The 21,343-nt window shown below is 56.3% G+C and overlaps 2 protein-coding genes and 1 long non-coding RNA gene across 4 annotated transcripts; 1 reads left to right on the top strand and 2 right to left on the bottom strand.

Annotated features, from left to right (window-relative positions):
• Window positions 1–1,367: 1,367 nt before the first annotated feature.
• NOL12 (nucleolar protein 12) lies at window positions 1,368–6,048 on the bottom strand. The gene is made up of 6 exons (XM_059934848.1): window positions 5,910–6,048; window positions 4,272–4,377; window positions 3,937–3,985; window positions 3,260–3,402; window positions 2,206–2,303; window positions 1,368–1,798 (listed from the first exon to the last, which is right to left on the bottom strand). Exons 1-6 carry the CDS (start codon window positions 5,990–5,992, stop codon window positions 1,633–1,635), a joined length of 645 nt encoding a protein of 214 aa, XP_059790831.1. The 5' UTR covers window positions 5,993–6,048; the 3' UTR covers window positions 1,368–1,632.
• Window positions 6,049–10,752: 4,704 nt separating this feature from the next.
• On the bottom strand, window positions 10,753–14,047 carry LGALS1 (galectin 1). The gene is made up of 4 exons (XM_059936920.1): window positions 13,938–14,047; window positions 12,594–12,673; window positions 11,301–11,472; window positions 10,753–10,952 (listed from the first exon to the last, which is right to left on the bottom strand). Exons 1-4 carry the CDS (start codon window positions 13,944–13,946, stop codon window positions 10,806–10,808), a joined length of 408 nt encoding a protein of 135 aa, XP_059792903.1. The 5' UTR covers window positions 13,947–14,047; the 3' UTR covers window positions 10,753–10,805.
• On the top strand, window positions 12,344–21,281 carry LOC132373558 (uncharacterized). Of its 2 annotated transcripts, XR_009505457.1 has the most exons (3): window positions 12,357–13,054; window positions 13,795–14,055; window positions 20,496–21,281. It is a non-coding gene; the product is annotated as an uncharacterized LOC132373558 (long non-coding RNA). The 2 variants fall into 2 exon arrangements; XR_009505456.1 differs by having other exon boundaries at window positions 12,344–14,055.
• The last annotated feature ends 62 nt before the right edge of the window (window positions 21,282–21,343 follow it).

Raw genomic sequence — 21,343 nt, 5'->3', positions numbered from 1 at the left:
CGAATCCCCCAGGCTCATCTCTGCTCCTGATCACAAGGGGCTGTGAGGGAGAGACTCACTACTCCGGGTCAAGTACCAGAACCACCTGGACGGCTTGTACAAGCCCTGCCCTCTGCCCTGGATAGAGGCAGCCAAACGGGGCAAGTCGCCCCACCCCAAGCACGGGGAGGACAACAGGAAGGCAGCAGGGAGAGCAGGAAGGAGCCAAGAAGCCAGGTCACCGGGCCTCCCAGCCACAAGCCCTGAGCTTCGCGTTCCCACGGCCAGGTGTGGCCTTCAGACCCGCACCAGCCAGCACCAGACGGTGGGTTGATGGTGACAGGGGAGAACGCCTGCCCAGTGCCGGGCCAGGGCTGCTCCTGGGAGTCCCTCCACGGGGTGAGTGGAGGGGAAGCCTGGCTCTGCGGACCCCCGATCCCTGCTCCCCTCCTCCAGGAGCCCCCCCCACGCCCCAGGGCTGAGCAGAACCTGCGCTCCCCTCACACACACTTACTAGTCCATCAGCTGCACAGGGGCCTAGAGCTCATGTGTCTCGCCTTTGCAGTCCTAGTGTCAGGGCCCGACACAGCTCCACTAATCAGGGCGCAACCTGAAATTCCTGTGCCCTGGCCCAGAGTCACAGGAACCAGTCAGCGCAAGTGGGGTCTGACAGTCTCCAGAACAGATGCTCCGGCTGTCCTCACCAGCATCGCATCCACCTGACGCAGCTGGACCTGGATTCTGCCACCAGCCCAGCTCGGTCAGGAGAAGAGCGGGGAGTGTGAGTGACGTGGGTCACTAACAGGCTGGTTTCCATCGGCTCTGAAGCCGCACCTGAAGGTCTCCCTGAAAGAATGTGAAAAAGCAGCAGGCCTCACCGAGCACCAGCCGGCCTCGTGAGGGGCCTGCTCTGAAAGGGCCAGGCTTTCAGGCGAGTGGAGATGTATTTTCTTTACAAGGGACTAATCGTTCCTTCTTTGTTGAGCTCTGTCTGGGAGCTGCTGGAAGCCTGGGGAAGCTGCCCAAGTTTGGTGGGGGGGAGGAATACTCCGGGACTGCCCCGTCTCCACCCCTTCAATGTCAGCTAAGGAGGCCAACAAGGCCAAGGAGAAGGAAGAGGCAAAAAGTCCCAGCCAGGAAAAGGCAGAGCCCAGCCCTGCTCACCCACCGGCCCAGGTTCCAGAGCAGCAGGGAGACCCTGGCATCTACCAGTGGTGGCGCTGGCCTTCACCCGGGTTGGGGGCCCGGACCTAGCGCTACCGTTTCGTGCCCACAGGGAGGACTGCTGGACAGTGAGGATGACCCACACCCCAGCAGCTCCCTCCACCCCAAACGCCTGCCCTCGGCGCGTGGCATCGGGGCCAGGGACAAACCGACCACACGTGCGCTTACTTTGACAAATGTAATCAAGGTTCGGTGGGGTATACATTTGGGAAGATGCCCCAAACGTGGCCCTGGAGGCTCCCCCTGGCGGAGGCCAGCTCTCAGCCGCCTGCGTTGGCTGGAGTCCAAGCCCCAGGCCGGAGAGGTGCTGGCCTCCCAAGTTTGGGCCGGGGAGTCAGCGCCTGGGTGCAGGCTGGCTTACGGGACAGCCAAGCTGGGACAGGACAGGTCCTTGCAGCCAAGGCTGGGGCACGGCCTGGGTCTCAGGGCTCACTCCCCGCTGTGCCGGGCTTGGCCTGTCAGCCGGCGGCGCTGGGTCTTACTGGTACGAGTGGCGCTTGGGGGCTTCTTGGTGGAGTTCTGGGCCCGGCTGGGATGTTTCCTCTTGACCTTCTTGCGCTTGTGCGCGTGCAGCGAGGCCGTGAGAGAGGAGATCCTGTGGGAGGGCGGAAGGCTGGTGAGGCTCGGGCCTCAGTCTACCCTGGGGAACAGGGTGCGGGTGGAAGTTTGGGCAGGGGGGGGACTGACAGCCCAGCTCATGGAGGGGAAGTCAGGACAGGCCATGGACGCCATTCCAAAGGCAGCATGCTCTGTCCCCAGAGGGCCTGCCAGCTCCTCAGCTCACGGCAAGAAAGGCCCTTACCCCAGGCACTAAGGGTACCCAGGGTCAGACATTCTCAGGGGTTGGAGGTGGGGGGCAGTGAGGGAGGCCGAGGACCACTTGACAAGCAGAGCAGAGCGCTGCCCAGGGCCCCACATGGGCCCCACACCACCCACCACAGGCCGCCCTCACAACGCCAGCCATAGCAGCAGGCCCACAGGGGAGGACAGGCCAGGGCTCACCGCTGGGACAGCAGAGGGTCTCTGGACTTCCTGGGTAAGGCTCTGGTCGGCTTCTCCACGGATGACGCGTCCTCCTCAGACCTGGGCCCGGGCCCTTGCTAAAGAAGCGCAGGACAAGGACCGTCACAGGGAGCGCTGGATCGGGGGGCCTGGGCACCCTGAGCAGTTGCGGCTCTGTCGCGCGGGCGCATGACCTGCCGCCTCCCTCACCGGGGTCGGGGCTCACAGAAGGCCGTGGGCGGAAAGGCCACGTGTGCCCTAAAGCAGGGATGACACGGGCAGAGCGGGATTCCAAAGTCCTCCACCGCCACAGCCTACAGTGAACACACTCAAACACTCACAAATGAACGAACTCTAAGATGGGGACGAGACTGGTCTTTGCATCAGACCTTACAGAAGAAAGAGCACCAAATGCAAGGTGAGTGTGAGCTCAGAAAGGATGTGATAAAGCAGTGGCCCTCGAACTCAAGGACACCGTAACCCATGCTCGGGGATGTGGTTTACTTGGTGACTGTACGTGCACACGCATATAAACCCCTAGGCGACCCAAACACAAGTTTAACTGAAACAAACGTTTCATAAGGCAGCACTTGCTGTGATGCTTTCTGATATTTTCAACGATATTGTGTTCCTTTTCTTTAAAAAAAAAAAATGCTGGTTGGAACTTGTTATGACTCACACCCCACAGGTCAGGGCACAGAGACATACCGTGCAGTGGGAGTGATCACTGCTCTCTCAAGTGCTTCTAGTGGATCGACCACTTTTATCCTCCACAGCAACCCCACGAGGCAGCTGCTATCGTCAGTGACCCCAAGGTAGTGGTGAAGGGAAGCAGACAAGGCAGAGAGACCTGCCCAGGTTCCCACAGCCACTAGTGGTGGAGCCGGCCTCTGAAGCCCCAGGCTCGGGGCTTTTGTCCAGGCCCTGGAGGGTGCCCCAGAGGAAAGAGGCCCTCACACTGGAATCCCATGACATGCACCCGCACTTAGTGACCCCCTGGCCAGCCAGGCTGCCCCTGTGTCCCTTCTTCCCTGGGGCTGCGAGGGAGACCCACCTCAGGCGGGGGCAGTCCGAGCAGCCGGGCCGCTGAGAAGTCCAGGTTGCTGATGGTGGTCACGGTGACCGTGTGGTTGAGGTGGTCGTACTGCACCGGCTCTGTCTTTGCTGTCACCAGCCGGTCCAGTTCGTCCGCCTCCTCTGTGCAGGTGGGCACAGAGCCAGGCCTCAGCCCCAGGGCACAAGTAAGCAGGCTCCAGCCACCGCCCCCTGCCCCCAGCCCTGGAGTGCAGTGGCCCCCCTGCTCTATCGGAGGGCATCCAGGAAGTCCCCAGCTCCAGAGAGTGGCCTGCAAATGCTGTAAATGACCCCCAACTCTTCCCTTCATGCTCCAAGGAGACCTCAGACCCCCTGGTCCCCCCCAGGACGAAGCTGGGGCCACACCAGGAGCTGCTGCTTCCCCTACCCCTCCACCCCCAGTCCCTCCAGGCCTCAGAAGCTGGCCTTTCTGCTCACGATCGGTTTACCAAGAGGTTTGGACCTCCTCCTGGTCTCTGATCCAGACATTCAGAGACAGCTGAGGACCACCCCTGGCTGCCAGGTCACCACCAAGAGCCCTAAAGCAAGGGACGTCAGCTTCCGTGCAGCCCTCACACCCCTCCGCTCCCACCCACCAAGGAATAAACAAACTCAGCCTGTTGGCTATGCTCCAGGACAGGCCAAGGATGGGCTTACCCAGCGCCTCCTCTCTCTCTGCCAGCATCTTCAAGTATTCCTGGTGGCGCTGAAACCAAAGGGAAGGGAACATGGTGAGTATGGCCTCTCAGCTCAACCTCAGGCAGAGGCACTGCTCACCTCCAGGGTGAGTAAGACCATGGCTTGAAGAGAAAGACCAGGAGATCTCACCTTAAACCTTCCCCAGACCTGGGCCCACGGCGTCTCTATCTGTATAAACTGCTCCTCAGGCCTGCCCACACCTCCCCTCATCCCTGCAGGTGTCCCTTTTCGGGCCATCGAGGCTGCAAGTCCCCTGGGAGTCAGAGACACCCTCCCGCCCTCTCCCTCTGCACCTCCTCCCGGAGCTTCTTCTGCTCCTGCTTGAGCCGCTTCTTGATCTCCTCAATGGCTGCCTTCTTCCGCTCCACCTTCCGCTTGTGGAAGCCTGTCAGGTACTCCCTACAGCAGAGAGGCAAGAAAGAAAGTCAGGATACAAGGAAAGAAGGGCTTGCTCCAGAAAGAGAAAACAAAAAACAAAAAACACCTAATACTGCACTCACCATGTGCCAAGCACCATTCCAAAAATGTACATGTTAACTCATGTAATCCTCACAGCAACCTGCGTAGTAGGTACCCATCCCCATTTTACAGATGGAAGACACTGAGGCACAGAGAGGCAAGGTTACTTGCCCAAGATCACAGAGAGTGTAAGGTTAGGGAAAGAGAGGGAGATGCTGCCTCTCTCCACTCACTACCCTCCAGGGCTCTCAGCTGCCAGCAACAGGGCCAGGTGGTGGGCACAGGCTGAGGACCTTTGAACCTAGAACAGGTGAGGGTCCCTTCTTCTCTGGCAAACTCCATTACTCAGTGAATTAAGCCACTTCTAGTGGGGCTTTTAAGGCCACCCTCACCCAAACCTCCACGAACTTTCCATTGGACCAACCCCCCATTTGCCCAGGACCCCGCCCCTGGACTCATCTGTAAGTTGTGTTGATGCCACCCTGAGTTTTTTTTATTTGTTTGTTATTTTTGACTGCATTGGGTCTTCGTTGCTGCGCGCGGGCTTTCTCTAGTTGCGGCGAGTGGGGGCTACTCTTCGTTGCAGTGCGTGGGCTTCTCATTGCAGTGGCTTCTCTTGTTGCGCAGCACGGGCTCTAGGCGCATGGGCTTCAGTAGTTGTGGCACGCAGGCTCAGTAGTTGTGGCTCGCGGGCTCCAGAGCGCAGGCTCAGCGGTTGTGGCTCACGGGCTTAGTTGCTCCGCGGCATGTGGGATCTTCCCGGACCAGGGCTCGAACCCATGTCCTCTGCATTGGCAGGCGGATTCTTAACCACTGCGCCACCAGGGAAGTCCCATCCTGAGTTTCTTGATGATGCTTCAGCATTTCCCTCCCTCCCCCTATCTGATCTCAGCCCCTCTCATCTCTCTAGAGCCTGCTGCACCATTCCCATCTGTTCCGCGGCCCAACGCTAGGCTTTTCGCTGACCCACTACCATATGCCCAAGTGACACTCTGAGTGGGGGACATGTGATGGGCCGGACGCTAAGGCTTAGGGGTCTGACTCAGGGATCCCGAGGCCTGGCGCGCACACCCCGAAGAAGCTTAGTAATCGCCCGGTGAATAAATGAATTTAAGCCACTCGTTTTATTCACTCATCGGTCATCAAAAACAGCTGAGTCTGCTGTGTGCGGGGCCGCCGGGCTGGGCTAGGGAGGTCGAAGCCACCGCTCGGAGACCCGAGCTCCCCGCTCTCGGGCGGCGCGTACAGCAGCGCCGGCCGGGTTGGGGAGCCGAAAAGAGAAGTAAGGGCGGGGTGGACGATTCCATTCCTCTGGGCTGGGGGCCCAGAGCGCCCGCTTCCTTCCGCGGGAGCTTCGCACCACGCCCAGAGGGCGGGACCGGAAGGGCCCTCCGCGTGAGCGTGTGCCAGCGGAGCTGGCCTTAGCCTTGCCCGGCGGCCCGAAGAGGATACGGTCCACCCTTGACACTCACCGCCGCTTCTCCTCGTCGAAGCTCAAAATGAGCCGCGGCCGCCGGCCGTCGCCATCTCGCTTCTTCTTCTTGTTGCGGCCCATAGCGGTGAGGCCTCGGCGGTGCGGCTCCCTCTCACCTGACACTTCCGGGTGTAGCGCTTCCAGCCTCCCGGAAGTGCCCCTCAGAGACGCCCCGCAGTTCCGCTCGCCAGGCCCCGCCTTTTAAAGGGGCCGCCCAGCCCGTCTCCCCGTCCCTCTCTTCTGTCTGTAACAGGCAAGATTCCTGCCCCTCCCCAACCCACCGCCGCGACTCCCAGCCCCAGTCCCTCTCTTAGACTAACAACGGTGAGAGCGAGACCCAGAGGTCCCAGCGCCTAGCACGGTGCCTTGCACACAGTAGGTGCTCAATACAGAGTTATTAGTGAATGACCAAAGATTGCTGATCCTTCTTTTGATTTGGATGTCAACTCCGTGGTGGTCTCCAAGAGCACGTTTCTGGAGCCAAACTACCTGGATTAGAATCCTGATACCCCAGTTACAGCTGTATGGTCCTAGACCAGTTGCCTTCACTGTGCCTCAATCACCCTGTTTGTAAAAGAGGACTAATCATAGTGACTTGGTAGGTATTGTAAGGCAGTGGTTTCCAAACGTTGGCGTGCATCAGAATCCCCTGGAGGGTTTGCTGAAACCCAGATCGCTTGGGCCCACTCCAGAGTTTCTGATTCAGCAGTTCTGGAGTGAGCCCCAGAATATGCACTTCAGGCAAGTTCTCAGGTGATGCTGCTGTTGCTGGCCCACAGACCAAATTTTGAGAACCCTGATTGTGAGGGATAAGTGAGTTATGTAGCGTGTATGTATAACATAATACATGCCACACATGTGTTTGCTACACAAGCCATCACCCCTCTCTGTGCCTCAGTTCCCCAAGTATGGAGTTGGGATGTAGTAACACATCCTCTACTAAAAATGAGGGCATGAATGTGAAGGCAGTAAGTAAAACACCTGAAGGGGAATTTTAGTAGCTGGGATTGTATGCCTGAATCTCCCATTCTCAACTCATCTGTGCTGGGTACTGCAGACAAGCTGCTGCCCTTGCCCTTAAGGACTCACAGGTCCACAGGGTCAATGATCATTACAGTCCAGGGGATGACACCTCTGCTGTGAGGTGCACGGGAGGCTGGAGGAGCTCAGGGTTGGCTCTTCCAGTGTGGAGGGCTTCCCAGAGGAGGTGACCCCAGAACAGTACGAGAGTGCGGATAACAGACTCTTAGGACCCAATGGTCTTCTTTGACAAGTGACTGGAGCCCAGAGAGCAAGTAAGCACACACATATTGAGTGCCTACTGTGTGCCAGGCACACAGAGAAGGCAACTGTTATCTCAGAGAGGGGAAGCGACTTGTCCAGGGTTACACTGCTGTTCTTTGGTAAAGCTGGGACTTGACCTGGGTCACTGGCCTCATGGCCCAGCATCCTGGGGCACTGGCTTGAGGGATCACTCTCCCAATAGCAGCACACCCCCTCCGGAGGGCAAGACGCAGACCCTGACCATGAGTTTTGAAAGGAGCTAGGCACACAGTAGGTTCATCTCTCCACGAATGTTGAACCCATTCCACAAGGGTCCTCCGCCTGGGGGATTCCACGTTGGGCACTGAGAGGAAGTTATCCTCAAATCCAGGGCACAGCGGGGGGCTTCAGGGTGATGAACAACTGCCCCTCTGACCCTCTGCCACCCCCTAGTGGCCATGCCCCATGCCACCCTTGGCACCCTCCTCCTGGGAGGAAGCATTGCCTTGGATGCAGTGATGCCCCCCAAAAAGATGCCCAGTGAGCCGCCTTCTGTGGAGGTTCAGAGAGAAGTGACTTAAGCAAAGTCACCCCATTATTAAGTGGTGTGCAGCGTCATCCTCAATTGCTGCCCTGTGTGTGGAGTGGTTCTGCCCTCCCGGAGCTTCCGGTCAGGCGCAGAGACTGGGGACTGAGTAAGGAGACACCTGCTTATGCAGGACCTCGTGTGGGGAGCTATGTACAGTCCACCCTCGCAGCCCACCGGGCCCAAGCTGCCAGCCCACGAGTGGTTCAGGGAGGTCACATCTGCGAAAGCTCCCAGTGCAGAGTGAAGCCCGCCACTTCGGGCAGGTGCTGTTGCTCCAAACTCTTCCCTGGGAGTTCCAGGTCCCCTTTACTCCAGGAAAAGAGATGCAGGACTGGCAGCCCCACCCAGATTCCAAAAGCTTGAGGGCCATTTACTGCAACTCACGGTCTAAAACACTTCCCTTTTTAGGTCAGTTTCTCCTTGACATTATTTTTATGTTTATTGAGCACCTGCTGTGTGCCAGGCACAGCAAGAGATGGTACGTTCTCCGTAATAGAAATGATGATGAAGATGATGAGCCAAAAGAATAACGGCAAAAAAAAAAAAAAAAAAAGAATAACGGCAGCTGCCATTTATTTAGCTCTTTACACGATTATCTATTTTGAGGTATGAGTTCCATTTTAATGAGGCCCAGAGATGTGCAGTCACTTACCCAAGGTCACACAGACAAGAAGAGCAAGTGCTGAGGGTGAAGCTTGAGTGGTCTAAGGGCAGAACTCTGCTTAGTTTCTCTGGACCCAGTTTCATAGGCTCTTGAGACACACCGAGTCTTAAAAGAGGTGAAGGGAACCAACAGTTACGGAGCTCCTACTACGTGCCAGGCACAGGGTAGTTCTCTACGTTACGTCAGATAATCCTTGCAACGGCCGCACAGGGTGGATACTAGTACTAATGCAATTTGATAGATGAGGAAACAGGTTCAGAGAGGTTGATCAACTGGTCCAAGGGCACACAGTGATAGAGCTGGGGTTTGGACACAAGTCTGTCTGACTCCGAGCCCAGTTTCTTTCCTCCACTGCCAGTGGTCTCTCTCCTTATCTGCCCCAGGGCTTCCCTCTGCCTGGCTGTAGTCCCAGTCCTGGAGTATCGTTGAGTTCTGCCAGTGTAGAGAGAATAAGTGGGATCAGAGAAAGGCAGTCAAGAAGACACTTTCTCTGATCTCCAGCAGAGGGCGCCCCTCCACAGCCAGACTTCCAAAGCTGTTTCTCGCTGGTGGCCAGTTGGGTGCCCCAGGAGAGCCTGGAGATTGGGTGTGGCTCATGGCAGCTCCCAGCCTTTGCGCTCCATCCTTCTTGGCCCTCTTATAGAGATGTGCCCTCCAGCAGACCCACTGAGATGGGAATCATCCACCCAAAAGGGCCAGGTGAAAATAATGACCCCCATTTCATAGATGAGGAAACTCAGACTGGGGGGCGGAAGAGACCTACCCAGGGTTCCACAGCTAGTGCTGGCTGTCCTGGAGAGTGAGATTTGCCAAGCTCCCACCCCACACATACCTCAGGAGACTGCCTTGGGGGTTGGGGGTGCCTACTGAGGTCCTGTTTCCAAGCCTTCTTGGAACATTGGCTCAGTTCCCAGGGGCTGTTTCCCAGGGAGGTAGGGGGCCCTACAGCAGGGAGCAGAAAGGAAAAGGTGCAGGGGAATGGTCGGTCTGCAGCGTTGCCCAGCTATCAGCTCATGTCCCATCACTTGCAACAAGTGAGTGTGATTGCCCTCCAAGGTAACAGAGCCTGGCTGGTCTTGGAAAACACGTCCTCTGGAAACCAGCAGAGGAGAGGCTCATGGAGGCCTCATCTCAGGCAGAGTGAGTCTCCCGCACTCTGCCGTGCAGGGAACAGGCTGTGTGCAGCAGGAGGCCTCTGAGAACCTGAAGGCGGGGCTTCAAGTAGGCCCACCTGCCTCTACTTCTAGGTTCTCTGCAGGGGCTGGCGTATCCTGCCACCGACCCCAATTCCTCCTATACAGAAACGGGCCAGCAGGTGGTGCCAGGGCCATCGCACAAGCCCATCTTCCCTGTGTTGGGTTGAGGGTCCTGAGTAGGGCCACAGAACCCGAGTTTCCAGACTAGCACCCTGGTTGCCCTTACACTGTAGCATTGAGGTGTGCGGCCTGGCACCACAAAGCTGGGATGCCTGGGGAGCCCCAGAAGGCTCAGCTGGGCCTGGTAGAGACCAGGGAGTCATCACTCAGAGCCTGTTTACTCCCCTTCAGATTCGGGGGATAAGATCTCAAGAGGTAGTGCGGCAGCAACGGGAAACACTATCCACTGCGTGTGTACGTTGTGCCAGGCCCTACACTCATCCTCCGTCACACACCTCATTTCATCCTCACAACAGTCCCACGGTAGGCTCCGTGCTATCATCTCCCTCATATAAATGAATAAACCGAGGCTCAGAGAGGTCAGTTAAGGCCCACAGGGGCACACAGCTGGTTTCCCTGCACTGTCTGAACCAGATCTCTTCCTAGTTCATGAAAACAAATGAGAGGGGCCCCAGGTATTCCTTTCACCTCCCCCTGTGTTGCCCCAGATACCATGGCATGAATCAGTCTGTCCTTGCCTCTCTTCCCGTTTTCGTTTATTTCAACATCTTTTGCGCATCTACTGTGTGCTGGGGCCCAGTGAGTTGGGAGCTGTTTTGAGGGCAGTGACTGGGTCTTATTTAGTACTGAGCCCCTCGCTGTGTATTGAGCTCTCTGTTCAGCCCAGGGGACCCAGGGGAACAAGATGTCACTAGCACTTAAGAGGTATGCATTGAGGGAATTCCCTGCCGGTCCAGTGGTTAGGATTCGGCGCTTTCACTGCCATGGGCCTGGGTTCAATCCCTGGTCGGGGAACTAAGATCCCACAAGCCGCACGGTGCAGCCAAAAAAAAAAAGGTATGCATGCATCGAGGCAGTGAATGGAGGTGAAGGAAGGGGCAGAGCCTGGGGGAGTCGGCAGAACCCTCCTCTTCCACACACACACACACACACACACACAGGAGGCTGGTTCAGGGGGAGCAGAGGCAGCTGCCTTTATTGGGGGCCATGGGCCAGCTGGCTTCACTCAAAGGCCACGCACTTGATCTTGAAGTCGCCATCGGCTGCCAGGTAGTTGATGGCCTCCAGGTTGAGGCGGTTGGGGAACTTGAAATCGTATCCACCAGGCAGCTGGATGGTTAGGTCTGCCTGGTCGAAGGAGACGCACACCTGGGGGTGGAGAGGGGCAGTGAGCGTGTGGACCCCACAGCGGGAGCCTCAGCCCTGCAGCCTCGGCCTGCAAGTCCTAGGCCCTCCCAGAGCCCTTTCCTCACGTAGCCCTGACAACAGCCCCGCTTCATGGTGAGGCCCTGAGGTTGGGAGAGGGGATGATGCTCACCGAGGATCACACAGCAGGTGACGGGAGAGAGGGGAGATGGGGAGGGAGGGGAGATGGTAAGGGAGGGGAGATGGGGAGGGAGGGAAGGGGGGCAGGGTGGACCTAGGTCTCTAGCCACTCAACCCAGCTCTGCCCCAGCCCACCCAGGTCCCTGACCCCACCCCCAGGCCCCAGCCCACCTCCACAACACTTCCAGGCTGGAAGGGGAAGACGGACTCCCGCTGCTCAGCCCCCCAGGCCCCGTCATCCTTGCTGTTACACACGATGGTGTTGGTGTCCCCGTGCGCGCTGAAGCGGGGGTTGAAGTGCAGGCACAGGTTGTTGCCATCTTTGCCCAGGTTCAGCACGAAGCTAGGGGATAACGGGTGGGCTTGAGGCTGCCCCCCGCCCGCTGCAGCCCCCTCAGACCGACCAGTCTGTGCCGCTCAGTCCACGTTAATGGACCTCACCGGGGGAACTCATGGAGCCGAGAGGCAGGAAACCTGGATTCTAGCTGTGCCCTGCCACCTCCTTGCTGTGTGACCTTGAGCAAGTCCCTGCCTCATCTGGGTCTCAGTTTCCATATCTGCACAGTGGGGGCTCCACCGGAAGTATCTCTTAAGGGCCTTGCTATGCTGACAGCCAGGACTCTTGTAGACATGAATTTGTGTCCCTGCCCGTTTGGTCAAGGTCAGAGACTCCCTCCAGGTGGTGACCTCTGGGAGGGCAAGTGTCCTGTCTGTCTTGTCTATCTCTGTATCCCTGGTGCCCAGCATGATGTGTGACACACATTACGTGCTCTGTAACCGTGGGGCGAATGAACGAATAACAATAATACATTTGCTGAGTGGAGGTAACAGCAAGGCCTCCCTCTGAGGGTTTAGAAAGAATGACATGAGCAGTGCATATGAAGCGTGCGGCTCTTTATACTGTCAGCTGGTCATCAACGTGTGAGATGACCCAGCATTTCACCTCCACACAACCTCCCCCCTCCATTAACTGATTAACAAACGAGGCTCAAGGCGGTTGGTTGACTGGTCGAAGCTCACAAGGCTGCGGAGAAACTAGGCCAGCTGGCCGAATGAATGATGAGTTAAGGAAGGGCCAAAGGAGTGAAAAGTCGAGAGTGAAGAGAGCAGGATACACAGACCTCCGAGGGCGGGCAGCGAGGGTGACACCCTTTCATTCCCTCTCCCCGCCCCCCTCAGCCTCTGGTCCCGCCCACAGCAGTGGGGAGGGGAAGGCCAGCCGAGGCAGATGACGAGGCCGCAGCTGGTTTAGTTTAAGGGGGCGACAACGGTGGGGGCGTCCAGACTCCGCGGAGGAAGTGACTCACCCAGAAGACGTAGCCTCAGCAGCCGTCGACATTAACCCCGCCCCGCCGGAGGGAGGAGGCCGGCCCGGCCAGCCACGCCCCTGCCAGACGCGGGGCGGGACCCTCGAGCTCCAGCCCCCGCCCCTGCCGCCCGCCGCCCCCGCCGTCGTCCCCTCACCTCTTGGCGTCCGGGGACACCTCGCCCCGCACTCTGAGGCACTCCCCAGGTTTGAGATTCAGGTTGCTGGCGACCAGACCCTGCGCAGACAAGACCCCGCCCAGCCGGGTTAGAGGACGCAGGGTAGGAGGGTGGGGGGTCGTGCCCCCGCCCCCCTCCCCGGGAAGACCAGGCCTGCTCTGACCAGGCCGACCCGAAGGCTGAGGAACCCGGCTGCAAGTTCTAGACTCTCCTTCTTTGTGTGGTCCTGGGCAAGTCCCTACTCTCAACTGGGTCAGTTTCTTGTCTGGAACATGACTGAGGTTCTAGAAGACAGGATCTAGAAGTTTCTGCGGTTTAGCCCAGGGATTTTAGATGCAGAGTAGCCTGGGAGGTGGAGTGCTGTGCTCCATCGCCTCACTGAATAGATGGAGAGAACCAGGCTCCAAATGCGTCACACTGCGAGTTGGGGGCAAAGGAAGGTGAGTGCGGCGTCTGCCCCTCTGCTGGAGAGGAAGAGGCCTGGGGCTGGGCCATCCGCCACCATCCCCTTCAAGCTCCTCTGTGCAGAGAGGGCCAGGGGCTGGAGAGGAGACCCCTAAGGAGCACAGCTAGACCCCTTTAAGAAGGGAAGGCAGCCCAGGGCGGGAGCCTGCAACCTGGCTGGCTCGGGGTTAACAAGAGCCAGCGCAAAGCTTAACTGGTGTGAGTGGTTCCTCCTGCCAGAAACTTGAATCCTTTCCCTAGGGGCCTGCAGAAGAGTCTTGCTGCCTTCTTGCTCCTTTATCACCCCCCCCACCCCCAGCTTGGAGGAATGGTTGAGCGGGAATTACCCCAGCCCCCACCTGACCAGCCTGGACAGAATCACCCGCCCACGGCTAACCCAGGCAGGCTCCCTCCCGGCAGCCTGTCTCAGATCCTGGCGACTTTTACAGCTCTGGAGCAGAGGGTGACTCTGCCCTGGCCCAGTGACAGGGACAGCTGCAGGGGGGAGGGGACAGGAGGCTCTTTGGGGGGAAGGGGGAAGGGATAGTGGCCTGGGCGCCCTCAAAATGCCCCACTCCACCTCCAGTCGGCCACACCCTTCCCACTCCCACTTAAAGAGCTGCAGAATGTCAGCCCTTGGCAGAAATAACTGTGCTGTCAGACCCTGGAGGAATCCAGAAAATTCTTAAGCCAGAGAAGGCCTTGGGGAACCATGGAGCCCACTCCTATTTTACAGACACGGTCACTGAGGCCCAGAAAAGACACTTGTTCAAGGCCACACCACAAGAACTAGAACCCAGATCGTGATCTGCCCTCACTCTGACTGGCTGTCTGCCCCCACGCCATCTCTGGGCCTTGGGGTGGGGTCCCCATACTCACACAAGCCATGACTGAGGAGAGGAGGATGTTCCTGGGACTTCGGGACCAGCTGTCTGAAGACTCTACTGGAGAGATGGGCCACAGCCCGCTCCCACCCTTTTAACTGGACCAGACCCGGGTGAGTCCCGCCCCCTGGATGCTGAGCCAATTGTAACTCAGAAAGGAGATGGGGGCCACGGGAGGCGGAGTCAATGGAATTTTGAAGCCAGTTCTGGAGCAGAGCTGACCAATCAGAGTGGAGACCCCCCCCATTCCTTCTTAGCCACTCCCCCAAGGTCCAGGCTCCACCTCCCATTCTCTTACCCCTTCCCAAAATTATGCTGTGGCAAGGATTGAGGGAAGCCAGTGGAAAATAGTTTGAGGATGAGCTAGGCCCAAGAGTTGGCGGGAAGAGGGCCAGGGCCAGCTAGCTGAGCTCAGGGGGTCCCGCATAGAAGGCGGCTGAAGAGGTGCAGTGTCCTTCAAGAATTAGATCTGGGGTTCGTGAGGCTGCTCCCTGGCAGGGGCCAGGGCGTGGCCCGCCCTGGGCGCCTCTGCAGAGGACCCAGGACCCAGGACCCATTAACCACAAAGCCCTGGCCCCGCCTGGGCCTCCGCCGGAAGCAGAGATTGCGGCTGCTGCTCGTGCTCCTCACTAGCGCTAAAGAAAGGCTGGGCCGGTGCCAGGCTTGAGGCTGCCGCCCAGGCTCAGGGCTCAGGCCTCAGGCTTCGTTCTGCCCTCCCGAGGGGTCTGCCGGGGATCCTCCAAGAGCCCCTGCCTGACAGCCTCTGGCCTGTCCGAGAGGGTCAGGCCTGGGAGGGGGCCCAGGGTGAGCCAGGCCATGAGGGGATGGGGTCCCCGGTCTGTGCACCCCCATCCGCTCTCCTCACATTTCTCCCTCTGACACCCGGCGCAGCTTTCCCTTTCCCCATCTGTTTAGCAGATATTTTACTGAGTACCTACTATGTGCCTGGCCCTGAGCTAGCCTCAGAGGATTCAAAGATGAAGCCCTCAGTCCCTGTTCTCAAGTAGCCCACTGTTGGGGCAGAATCTGGCCATGAACCTAATTAAGAAGCAGCATGATGCAGGCTCTGAGGGAAGTCATGAGCGAGCACATTGGTGGGATGGTCCAGAATGGGAAGAAGGTGGGTCTTGAAGGATGGGTGAAGAAGCTGGGACTGGCATTCCAGTGTGGGCAAAGGCTCAGAAATGAGAAGGCACAAGTCTGGGGAACGGTGAGCATCTGGGCATGGCTGGAGTTTAGGGTGTGCTGGGGAGAGATGGGGCATGAGGGTGGGAAGCCAGCGGTACCTGGATCATGAAGGGCCTCACTGAGGGGTTTGGGCTTTGTTTTATCTGAGGGTGCTGGGGAGCCACCGAAGGTTGTAGGAAGAGTGAGTATTGAGGCCAGATTTAGGCTGCAGGGAAAATCACTGCAGCAACAGGGTTGAAGGTGGGTTGGAGGGGTGCTCACCTCACACTCAGAAACCAGGTAGAGGGAGGAGCGTGGGGAGCACTGGGTGAGGTGGGGGGCTTGCTAAGAGAGTTATCAACAGGACCTGCTTCACATCACTGTCCCCCTCTGAAATCACCAGCACTGAAGAGGGAAGAAGATGTGGACCGGGGGTGACTCACATCTGGAGCAAACCCGCCCTGCCCTGCACTGCCTCCCCAGACCCCACCTTCCTCCAGATGCCTGAAACCCACGCTGGCACAGGAGGAGAGGGGCTGCCCGGGGCTGAGAGGCAGGCCCAGAGAGGTTGGGTCGCACCCCTTGCGAGCCCCTCATCCCTCCTCCTAGACCAAGCCAGCTGCCACGGAAACCAACCACAGAGCTTCACTTTTTCCTCCAGGGCCTCCCCCAGACCTCAGCATTAGGGAGGGGTGGGTGGGGCCTAGCTCCACTGCCTTTCCTCTGTGCTTCCCCTCCGAGGCCCACAGACACTCTCTGCCTGGTCAAGGAGTGGGGGCATTTCAGGAGGAGTCCAGGACCAAGGCCAGAGGTGCTTCAGACGCAGTCGTTGCTGTGACTGCCATCAGGTGGGACTGGCTGGCTGTTCCCACCCAGTAGTTGGGCTCTCAGGGCCTCAGGAGCTGCTCCTCCATTCTCCCCCCAACCTGGAAGACGGGTCCAGCACCAGGAAGTGTTTGCTGTTGGATGAGGGGCTGCTTTACTCCTCTCTGGCATCTGGCCTGTTGAGGGCTGGTAGAGAGATGGAGTGGCAGGGTGACAGGGTGTATAGGCCCCCGGAAAGGCCCCTTTGGGAGTCTGGAGACTTGGGTTCTGGTTCTAGCCCTGCCACGCCCTCCCCAGGGCATCCTGGCAAGCTGCTTCTCCCTGCTTGCCTCAGTCTCCCCATCTGTGAATTGGGGATGTGCAGCCCTGCTCTCCTGCATGAGGTTAGTACAAGGTGGAGTTCAGGTCTGTTGTACTTAATAGATGATTATTTTTTTCATAGAGTCTGAGAAGGTTTTAGCCTTCCTCTTATCTCTTCTCCCAGGCTGAGTTCACCTTCCTGGGTCAGCACTTCTGGGAGGCCTCCCTCTCACCACCCCCCTGTCCCTCGGCAGTCCCCTCCGGCCTAGGCTGCGGTGGGGAGTCTCTCCAGAGTCCAGTGTCCCCTATAACAGGGGCCGCAGTTTTCCTGAGGCAGGGACCAGGGACAAGGTGCATTGCGTGCCCCCCGCCCCCATCTTGGGGCCTCCTATTGGTGGCGCCCACTTATCTGTCAGGCCCTGTGCCCGGCGCCTCACTTTCATACATTATCTCATTTCGTCTTCACCTCCCTCCTGAAGCAGGCCACCTGGGTGAAACTTCTGCACAGGGAAGCTGCTCTGGGGCCCTGAAATGAAGCCGATGTTAGAATCAGAGAAGAGGGGCAAGTCCTGATTAGGGGGCTACCTGGCTGTGACTCTAGCCTTGGTCCTTGTCCTCCCTGAACCTGTATCCAGGCCTGGAAGGTGGGAATGTTACCCATTTTGGAGGGTAGCAGGAGTGTAATCCTCTGGCTGCTTGGAGGATTACAGGAGTGATGTGAGAAGGGCTGCACGTCAGTTCTCTCTCCTGCACCCCCCAAGGCCAAGGGCACCCACCCCAGGGACTCTCCTCCCCCTCACTGGCCTGCCGCAGAGGCAGCGAACTCTCTGGAATTCCTCCATCCTACAGGCTGGTGCTATGGGCTGGACCTTGGCTTCCGCCATGAGAAATGAGCTGAGCTTGTCCAGACAGGGGATCCAGGCCAGCATGGCCCTTCCCAGCCTGCCGACTCTCCTGCCCTGCCCCCATGAAGGCTGTGCCTCCTCCAGCTGGCCGTGGTGGAGAGGGCTGCCAGGCCCACTGAGACACCATCCACACCCCCAGGCAACCTGGCTGGCCCAGCTGGGGAAAGTGTGGGTGGTCAGAGCCAGCTCCAGAGCCCCTTCATTTAATGATGCAGAGACCACCCAGAGAGCGTGGCCATGTGGCCAGGGTCACACACGGAGCTAGCGCTGCAGCCCTTTCATCTGCCGAGCCAAGGAAAGAACACTGTGGTCCGGGGATACCTGGACCTCAAAATGATCTTTTCCTCCTGCTCCATGAAGGAAGGACTAGTTGGGGGATGCCCCCAACTTCAGATACTTTTCCAACCAGTTTGTGCTGGAGCCCACCTCCCTGCCTTTGCTTATTTCCTGGTGTTTGTCCCCCTCTGAACACAGGCCCCAGCTCGCCTTTGGGGAACCACTCCTCCTCTCGTATGAGGTCTGGGTGGGGTCCAGACCCTGTCATTCATTAGCCCTCCAGGGCTCAGGCATGAGTCTTTTTTTTTTAAACTTTTGGTGGGGGGGAGGGTGAAATAATTATAGACTCACAGGAAGCTAAGAGTTTTTTAAAAGCTTAGAAAATATTTGAGACTTGAAGAAAAAAATGTGTTGGCCCCAAAATTCTAAGACTGAAGAGTTGAAATTAATGAATGTTTACTGTGCTCAAACCTAACACTTGGTAATCATAAAAATTGTATTACCTTGAAAACAATTTTGTGGGTTGAATTTTCTTCGAAAGTGTGCCCAGTTCTCCCTAGAGGTTGGTCACTCCTAAATTAGATCCCCATAGCCAAATAATGTCTAAAACAAAAGCATAAAAATATTTGGAAAAATGTATAGCAAAAACTCCCCACAAATATATTTAATGGGGGCTGTGGGTACATTTTAATGTTTTCTATAATGTGCTTGGGACCTGTGTATCAGGAGAGTTTGGGGCTGCAAATAACAGAAATCTCAACAAAAACTGCTTGAAAATTAAGGAAAATTCACATACCAAGCAGTCTGGAGCTAGGAGGTTTCCATGGTAGGTTAATTCAGTGGCTCAATGAAATCAAAGATCTGGGTTCCTGCATGATCATGGATTGTGGCCATGTAGACAGTCCTTGCTCTTCTGCACAACCACAATCCACAATTCATCCTTGCTCTTAGGACAGACAAGCTAAAGGATTTGGGATGAACTGTCTTCACATCTGCAACAGACTCTCGAATGAGTCAGTTAAAAAAATGTCAAAAGATACTGGATCGGCCAAAAAGTGAACGATCTTTTTGGCCAACCCAATATATACAGAGCAATGAAGCAAATCGGACAAATATGAACAACAGGGAATCTAGGTGAAGGGCACATGAGTGTTCATTGTGCTGTTCTTGCACCTTTTCTGTTGGTTTGAAACGTTTCTAAATTAAAATTTGGGGAGTGTGACATAATAAGAAATGTATATTTGGTCCATGACCCTAGTTCCTGACACAGAGTTCCTAAATCCTTTGGAATTTCCTAAGTGATATGGGTGCCTGAAAGAGCATCTTTTGTTCTAACATTTTGGTCTCTGACCCCAGTTCCTGACACAGCTCCTAAATCCCTTGGAATTTCCTGGGTGATAGGATCTTCTTTTGTTCTAATGAGGTGACTCTTGGTGGGTACCTGGATGGCTTCAGGAGGGGGGCTGGTCACCAGAAAGACCAAGCAGTGATCAGAAGCTTGTAACTTTCAGCCCCGCCCCCCGTCCTCCAGGGACGGGTGAGGGACTAGAGACTAATGATCAGTCATGCCTATGTGATGAATCCCCTCCATAAGAATCCCAAAACCACACAGTTTGGAGAGCTTCTGGTTTGGTGAACACATCCACATGCTGGGAGGGTGGCACACCCTAACCCCACGGGAACAGAAGCCCCTCACTTTGTACCCTCCAGGACCTCACGCTATGTATATGTCTTCATCTAGCTGTTCATCCGTAAGCTTTATCATATCCTTTATTATATAATAAAACTGTATTCATAGTGTTTCCCGAGTTTTGTGAGCCGTTGTAACAAATGATCAGACCTGAGAGGGGAGTTGCGGGAGCCTCCGATTTATAGCCAGTTGGTCAGAGTGCCAGGTGATGACCTGACACTTGTGACTGGCATTGAAGTGGGGGAAAGTCTTGGGGGACTGAGCACTTAACCTGTGGGGTCTGCACTAACTCAAGGTAGTGTCGGAATTGAATTATTGATAGATTGTAGGATACCCAGTTGGTGTCTGCAGAAAACTGGTGAGTTGCTTGATGTAGAAAACCCACGCATTTGGTGTCAGAAGTACTGTATTCTGTGGGCAGAGGAAACAGCTTGCCCTTTCAGTTGGAGTCAGAGAAGTGGGATTTGCTACAAAGGCCCTGGCTCATGGAAACGTGTGGTTTGGGAAGAGAAAGTGTGAAACGGCGCGGGATGAGGAACCTTTGATTCCTGGGTGGTCACGTGGTCACCCATGGTATGAGCAGCAGCTGTGCTGCATTGTCTGAAGGTAAACGTGGGGGAATCCCCTGGCGGTCCAGTGGTTAGGACTCCACGCTTTCACTGCCAAGGGCCTGGATTCAATCCCTGGTCGGGGAACTAAGATCCCGCAAGCCACGCATCGCGGCCAAAAAAAAAAAAAAAAATTTTTTTTTTTTTTTTGGCCACGCTGTGTGGCATGCGGGATCTTAGTTCCCCGACCAGGGATCGAACCCGTGCCCCCTCCGTTGGGAGTGTGGAGTCTTAACCACTGGACCACCAGGGAAGTCCCAAAATTATGTGCTTTCTTAACTAATTTTTTTAAAAAAAGGTTAACGTTACCAATGGAATTTAGACATGGCTCCAAGTCCTGGGGAGCTGGCTTACTGAGGCATAAGGAATTGCAAAAAAAGTAAAACTTACAGTCCTGTGGTTATGTTTATCTGTAATAGCTAAGATGAAATAAAAAGAGTGCTGGGTGGGACTTTGATGCTAGACCAAGCTCAGATTTCAGTGAGTCTGAGCTTTGCCCACTGTTTCAGAGCCACCCCCAGAGGAAAAAATTATGCCAGGGACAACAGAAAGTACCCCTAAGGCCTCTGGTCACCAAGAAAGTAGTCAACATGCAGGGGTGGGGGAGGAGGGAGGCAAAACTAGGTACCTGTTGAAACCAGGGGGTATAATGTGAAGGAGTTGTTTCATTTTGTGGATTGGTGTCATCAGCTTCCTGAAATATTAGCTGGGAGTCTAGGTGAAGGCCATGTGGTATTCATTGTGCTGTTCTTAGACTTTTTCTGTTGGTTTGCAACTTTTAGAGGTCTGGAGGAAACAACCTCAACAAGCTCTTCCCATCTTTCTGAAGCAGACTCACAAGCAGAGAAATATACTGGGCCATGCTTTGCGATCACATAATGGCTGCAACCGCTTTCACACCCAAAGCCCAGAAGAGTGAGAGGATGAGAGGGATGCACCCGGAGGGTGTTGGACCACCTCATGGGGCAGCCAATAAACTCTTATGCCTTAGCCAGGTTGAGCCAAGTCTGTCACAACCAGAAGTCTCCACAAGAGCACATTTGCTCCCACTTCCTGATGCAGCCAAGCTCAGTCAAGTACTCCCTCTTCCCCAGAAGAATCATACTGAAGAGAATTTTCCAGACCTCGAAGTCCTACCCTCAGCCAGCTCACAGATGGGCACCTGCTCTGCAGAAGGCACTGGGGATGCTTGAGGCCAGCAGGGCAGACAGTCACAGCAGCAGCCCAGGTGTGAAGGATGCCTGAAGTGGAGAGGGGTGCGCAGCATCTCACCTGAGCTCCTGGAGGGTGAGGACCGGTCTCCCACCTCAGTCTCTACAGAGAGGGGCTGCAGCCTCCCGGAGTCAGCCAACACAAGTTCAGATCCTGCTGCAGGTGATCACATTTTCTAGGTGTGTGCCCTCATGTTTAACTCAACATCACCTTTATGATGCTCATTCCCCAAGGAGTAAAGTGGGATGAGTAATGCAAGCTTGCTGGATTTTCTGAAGGACTGAAACAGATTGGTATATAAAGACTCAGTGAGGCATAAAGTGCTATTGTGCTAAGGTACCACTGCACACAGAGAATACTCTGGAACTGGGGTGAATCATTTCACGAAGCGGGTGGGCCAGTTCCGGGGAGAGCAGGC

This window comes from Balaenoptera ricei, chromosome 10 (assembly GCF_028023285.1).
Source record: "Balaenoptera ricei isolate mBalRic1 chromosome 10, mBalRic1.hap2, whole genome shotgun sequence".
Classification (NCBI taxonomy): domain Eukaryota; kingdom Metazoa; phylum Chordata; class Mammalia; order Artiodactyla; family Balaenopteridae; genus Balaenoptera; species Balaenoptera ricei.
This window is presented reverse-complemented; position numbering and strand designations above follow the sequence as displayed.